The 6,000-nt window shown below is 35.5% G+C and overlaps 1 protein-coding gene across 4 annotated transcripts; it reads right to left on the bottom strand.

Annotated features, from left to right (window-relative positions):
• Positions 1–374: 374 nt before the first annotated feature.
• Positions 375–5,783, bottom strand: LOC107613931 (protein SOSEKI 3). 4 transcript variants are annotated; one of them, XR_015896998.1, is made up of 7 exons: positions 5,007–5,783; positions 4,819–4,888; positions 4,408–4,523; positions 3,430–4,306; positions 1,993–2,287; positions 1,821–1,904; positions 375–886 (listed from the first exon to the last, which is right to left on the bottom strand). XR_015896998.1 is itself a non-coding variant. In XM_088497709.1 (6 exons), the coding sequence occupies exons 1-5, from the start codon at positions 5,233–5,235 to the stop codon at positions 1,993–1,995; spliced, it is 1,587 nt and encodes a 528-aa protein (XP_088353835.1). In that variant the 5' UTR covers positions 5,236–5,783; the 3' UTR covers positions 1,625–1,904. The 4 variants fall into 4 exon arrangements, 2 of the variants coding, with proteins under 2 accessions (XP_088353835.1, XP_088353834.1); XR_015896997.1 differs by having other exon boundaries at positions 766–886; positions 1,998–2,287; XM_088497709.1 differs by lacking the exon at positions 375–886 and having other exon boundaries at positions 1,625–1,904.
• Between the last annotated feature and the right edge of the window lie 217 nt (positions 5,784–6,000).

Here is a 6,000-nt window from a genome sequence, read left to right as displayed (position 1 = left end):
TCGTTTAAACAAGTGTTAGGAATTTAAATTCCATCTTATATATGCAACATTCCATTGACTTACAAACACTTAAATAGAGCTCAAATCCATGGTGGATTAATACTTGACCTGTCAAACTAAGAGATAAAGTAGGAAAAGAAAGTACAAGTTGTCTTATTACTTATTACAGTAATTTGTACTCACTTTACTTCACACATTAAGTTATACATAAGATAAAATAAGTACTAAATTATTTCTGTAGAAGTATATGTTTGACCTTGAAAAAGGAATTGATAGAAGCATACAATACTGGAATCAAAGAAGGCCCATTTTTACCACATGAACAAAAAATCTAAATTAGTAATTAATTGGATAAAAGATGGAAGCATAGATTATGCATGGAATGTGGAAAACCTTAATCATGGGGAAAAAAACCCAGGATGTGTCAATATACATTCAGTTAGGTACAATATACACTTTTCTTTTCTATCATTGCACACTAACACTGTCATACATCATTTAAAAATTCCCACTATCACTCCAAAAAGAGAAAAATTAAGAGAGTGCAGACTGGAGAGCAAACAGAATTTCTTCATGCTTTATGTGAAAGCTGATACCATGATTTATTAATTCATTTTTCCCAGTTTCTGAAGATCTCAAAGGCCAAACCATCATACATCTTTCCAGACAAAAAAGCATTCTGACAAATATTAAATTCCCTCTGCATGAAAGTCTTAGAATAAGGCTGTCTTACACGTGAATCTATTTAAGAAGCACATACCTTTTGTTTTCTTTTGTAATAAAATAATTGTCTTCAATAGCAATAAGAATGTCTTTTCTTCAAAAGAAGTACCCTACCTTGTTACACAGAAATAACAAGTTTGAACGGTATACTTCCAATTTACAGCTGCATTGTTTCCAAAAGGGTCTATCAATAATTCAATACCAAACAAAGAGCATTTTTCTTCATTTTAACTTCAAGAATTAATATTGTTATTGATGATAAAGACAACAATACAATACAATGGCAACTTCAATCTCACATGTTCTAGCAGCAAAACCAGCAGGAATGCCAAGGAAAAATGAAATAGAATACGACCCTACTACTGTTTTTGACAGAAACAAGTGCATGGTTGCAAAAGAGATAGATCTCAATATCTATATTTACAATATAAAAAACCTTGTGGAGTCAATTCATTTTTAGATAGCAGTCCCTATGAACAGGAAGGTTTAAGGACCACTGAGACAGGGACTAAACCTGCACTATTACCCAACCCCTTGCAGTGTTTCAGTCATATGTTTAATGCTTAAGGTCCAACTTCCTTGCCGTTACCCAGGCACGCCGTCATTCGCCCCGAATCATTTACTCCTTAAAATTTCATAGTGTCTCATTTGAAACATGCAGCAAAAGGCAATAATCACCCAAGTTTGAGGATGTCTTGGTTATGATTTTTGTGGTCATTGCATTAACTTATATGAAAAACCTATTAAACCCAATAACATGCCACTAAGGTCCATGCAATAAGCACAAAGATCATAACTAGGATGCTCTTAGGAACATTGGTGGGTTTTTTTTTTTTTTTTTCATTGTTGCATGTTTCTGATGTGGTAGCTTGACTAGCAGTGGCAAGTGTGGACAGAGGGGAAAAAAAAGAAAAAAAAATTCATACACTATACCACTGAGTCTTATACAATGTAACAATACTATATAATACCAGACTCTGGGTTCTTACACTATTATATGTCACAACTCACAACATGTCTTCATTTTTCAGATTTACAAATTTCATGTGTACCTACATACCTATACCTATATATATTGTATTTACTAGTGGCCTAACCTCTGAAAGAAAAGGTTTTAAGAGCTAGATGCTGTGTGGCGAGATGGTTTAGATTCGATTATAACCCGAGCTCCTGAAGCAAGCCTGTTGATTAAAATTAAACTTGTCAATCAATGATTGAAGACTATAAGCACATAGTGTGAATCATTAGTAACGAAGATAATGTCAACACTTAACTTTCTTCAATTTTGATCACCTTCTCCTCCTCAAAAGACTCTATCATCTTTGATTGCTTTTTTGCTGATGAAGGTTCGGTGATTCTTTTGCTGCTACCATAGGATGGTACTGGGGATACGCCTGAGCCATCAACTCTATCCATGGATTTTCTTGGTCCATCAGAAACTGTGTATCTCATGGATTCGCTTCGTGGCTGCTTGGTCAATGAAGCCTTAACCGACTGCAAAATGCATTTGGAATGTCCTGAGGATGATTCCTCTATGTCTTGTGATTTCAGCTCTTCACTTGACCTGCACATTTGTTCATAGGTTTCATACATATGAAAAACTGCTCAGGTTGTTAAGCCTATATGTTCCTATCAGATGTCAATCAAAATCAATTACAAAAAGAAACATTAATCCAAAAATCAAGCCACAAAAGAATTCCTAGAGTTACTACTTTTCAATTTAATTTTACCTTATCATTAAATCCTGATTTCATCCCAAACTTTGTTTCAAAAGTATAGTTATTAGACCTTATTATAAATGCCAAAACTTTATTGTGCCTTGAATCCATTTTGTGGGATTCTAGTATTTCATAGGAGACAATAAAAGAAGCTCACAAGAGAGAATTGTAATCTCCATTTGTCTGGTATTTTGCTTTTCTTTTTTATTTTGTTTTCTTTTTATTTTTCCTTAATTTGTGGATGATGCCAGGTAATGAAAGAACTAATATAGATGTTAATTCCTTAGTATGATAACTTTATAAAGCAATGAAGCCCCTATCTTTGAAGACTCCATTTACATGACCATGAGACTTGATACTATATAATATTAACTAAATGAAGATCTAACATGCGAATGCATTTGCACTTCAGTGAATATTGTTTTGACTTTTTAAAAGCAACTGGCAAAAGAAACACAAAGAAAATTAGCCGCACAAACATTTTAGAATCTGATGCCCTGAACAAATTCAGAACTGATAAAGTGATTGGAGGGCTAAAAGATGTTGAATTGACCTTTTCTTTTCTTACTATTCAATGTTAAAATGATGTTTAAATTTGAAATTTAAAGAACAAAAGCACAAGTAAAATACAGTAGTACTGCAGAATTTGATCACGATTGCATCTGCATGAATGTTGAATTGGTAATAATGAGAAGATCAGTGAACTTTTTTGTGTTTATACTTTATATAATAGTAGTGAAATATCCACTGAATAAGAAAATAATTACTATATGCCAAAAATGAGTCAAATTCCTTAGTAATAAGACCCCAGATACTCCTTATGTCATTTGCTCAGTGTTTCTCTTACAATATCACTAATGCAGTCCTTGTGAAACCAACCAAAAGGCATGTGATGCACCATCCAGTGTTGAAAATGATTTGCCAAACCATGATTCTTGCCAATGCTAATTTGTAAAGTTGCAAGAGAAGAATTGAAAGTAGAACCTACCTCTCAGCATTGTAGGAAGAAGAGCGTTTCAGAACATTAGGTCCATCTCCTTGTTCATTTGATAATTTAGAATCAACTATGCTCCCACTAAAGTACTCTTTGTCTTCCAATCTGAGACCCATAACCTTTGGATTCTCAGCTAGGCAATCGAATTCCCCCAACATGACAGAAGTCGAGAACAATGGGGAAGGGAATTTTCCATTGGAAAACTTGGCCTTATAGGAAGGAATAAGGCCAAGACTGTGGTTTTTCACCGATATTGATCCACACGAGATCAGTTGCATCAGCAGATTTGAGGCTTTCAGCCTTGTGTTGGTTGGCATTCGTCCCTCCTCATCCATGATCCTAAATCTGTTCATTTTACTCAAATCAGCTCTAATCAAGGATTCCAAAGTTTCAATCTTCCCTCCAGAAGATGAGGGACTAGAAGTCGAAGGAGGAGGAGAAATGGTTTCCCTACAGATTTCTGAATTTTCAGTCACATGTGGCACTTCATCTTGATGTATCTCATGGCATTCAGATTCCATTGATGCATCTTCTGTTGATACGCCCCTGGTACAAGTTTTCTGTGTTTTGGTTATACTCTTAGGTTCTTCTGTCTGAGTTGAAGCATCTGACAACTTTTCACTCTTGTAGATTTTGTACTCTGGCAATGACAAGTTAGTAGAATCACTTTTTCCAGCTGTAGACTCTGGAGAAACATCAGAGGAACCGCTGCGTTGTCCTGTGGAAAGCTCATCATCATCTTGAGAGTTTCTTGCTTCTTTTCCATTCAGGCTAGAAGAAGTGGAAGCTCCATCATGGCTCCTACAAGAGACTGGCTCTGGTAACTGCTTCAGGCTTTGTATTTTGACATTGTTAATCGGGCTAAATCGATCTGTAGACACAATTTCACAATGACTTAAGTTTTCAATCAGGACCTAGGAAAATACCACATTGTGGAAATAAACAAAACCGAAGCATGATATTGTACTTAACCTGAATTTGATTCATCAAAGAGTTCAGAACCTTTGAGGACATACTCATTCCCATGGGCAGGTAGAATTAGATCATCCTGACAGAGATCATGCCACACAAAACCATTCTTGTAGCTTCTGAAAAGCATAATAAAACACAATATACATGGTGAATACTGAATATAAACAATTTGATCACAACATGAATCAACTCATAGCTAAACAATCTTGATTGCTTCATCTAAAACTATAATTTTAAGTTGCATTGACTTGGCCAAAATTTAAAAGAGAATATCAAGGACAAGTACAGAATGCAGATACTTCCAAAATTCAAAATTCCTGTTATTCTTGTACTTTTATTTCCCTGTATGTTTCACAAACATACAAATTTAAAAGCAAATAAAGGAGAGAGTAAATGCAATAACTAGCTAACCTCTTACAAGACCATGAATACAAGGAAGCCATGCCTCTACCTCTCAATGCATTAAGTCTATCAATCACATCTGCACACAAAAAAACACATTCCATAAATGGGGGGAAATACATTAAGAACATAATTACTATTAAGGTAAAAATTAAAAAAAAAATGTTTTTTTTTTTGCCTCCCATATATTTTGATACCTCTCAGGTATAGGCCTTCAGGGGATGTAAGAGGAACCTCCATGAAATGAGGGTGTTCTAGCTGCCTGTTCCTGCAAAGATAGTAAATGACAGGAACCTTCCTATTCTGGTGATACTTTGGTGACTTCTCTGTCCACACTTTGGCCCTTTCAGGACTCACTTGTCGGTATTTCTTCATCCTTGCTTCCATCATTCCCACGTTCACAACAACCCCACCACCCCCACTCATAAAAATGGAAACTTTATTACCACCTGGTTACTGGGTGGAACTCCCTGCCACCGTTACTGCAGAACCAGATCTAAACCAGCTCATAATACAATCATTGTAGCTACGGAAGGTGCAAGCTTTAATAGTAGAAATGCAATCATAGATAATAAAGTGAATAACTTTGACGAAAAAGGAAGAAGATGGTTAGGAGAATCTGTGTGGGCATTTGTTGGTTTGGACTTTGAGCTTCGGAGAACGTGAAGAAAGGAAGAAGAAAGTTATGAACAAGAGGGAAAATAAACGCATGCCCCCAGCAATCAATGGCTGAGAGAGAGAGAGAGAGAGAGAGGTGTTGAGTGAGGGGGTGAAACTTGAAAGAGTGGCGGAGAGTGATGAAACAGGAACAGAGACAAGACAGGAGGGAAGCTGAGTTGTGTTGGAACCTTATTATGATTTTCTGATAATAATCTTTTGTTTGATTTGATGGAAGGATTGATAATGATGCTGCTGCTGCTTCTGCTTCTCCTCCTTCTTATGTTTGTGTTGTTAACTTGTTGCGTTCATCTTTTTCACTCTTTTTTATAATAATAAATCCAATTTCCAATATAAATAATGATGATACAATAATATTTTGTGTACTGTTATCCTTCTGTCTTTTCTTCAAATTCCATCTTTGCCCTTCTGAAACAAAGGCGGTAAAATTCAAAGAATGTGTTCTTGCCCTCATTTTTTGGGCATGTTTGTAAAGTTTCTTATAAACAATGGCCTTGGATGGATTAATTTAAA

This window comes from Arachis ipaensis, chromosome B8 (assembly GCF_059453495.1).
Source record: "Arachis ipaensis isolate K30076 ecotype BB chromosome B8, ASM5945349v1, whole genome shotgun sequence".
NCBI lineage: Eukaryota > Viridiplantae > Streptophyta > Magnoliopsida > Fabales > Fabaceae > Arachis > Arachis ipaensis.
Note: the sequence above shows the minus strand (reverse complement) of the source record. Positions and strands in the feature narration are given on the sequence as shown.

Bases quoted from the DNA above. Each gene is read 5' to 3' on its own strand.
- LOC107613931 (XM_088497708.1), bottom strand. From the start codon at position 5,235: ATGAGTGGGGGTGGTGGGGTTGTTGTGAACGTGGGAATGATGGAAGCA. The intron at 4,524-4,818 runs GTTAGCTAGTTA...TATGCTTTTCAG, and splicing joins TATTCATGGTCTTGTAAGAG to AAGCTACAAGAATGGTTTTG. The intron at 4,307-4,407 runs GTTAAGTACAAT...TTGTGTCTACAG, and splicing joins CTTTGATGAATCAAATTCAG to ATCGATTTAGCCCGATTAAC.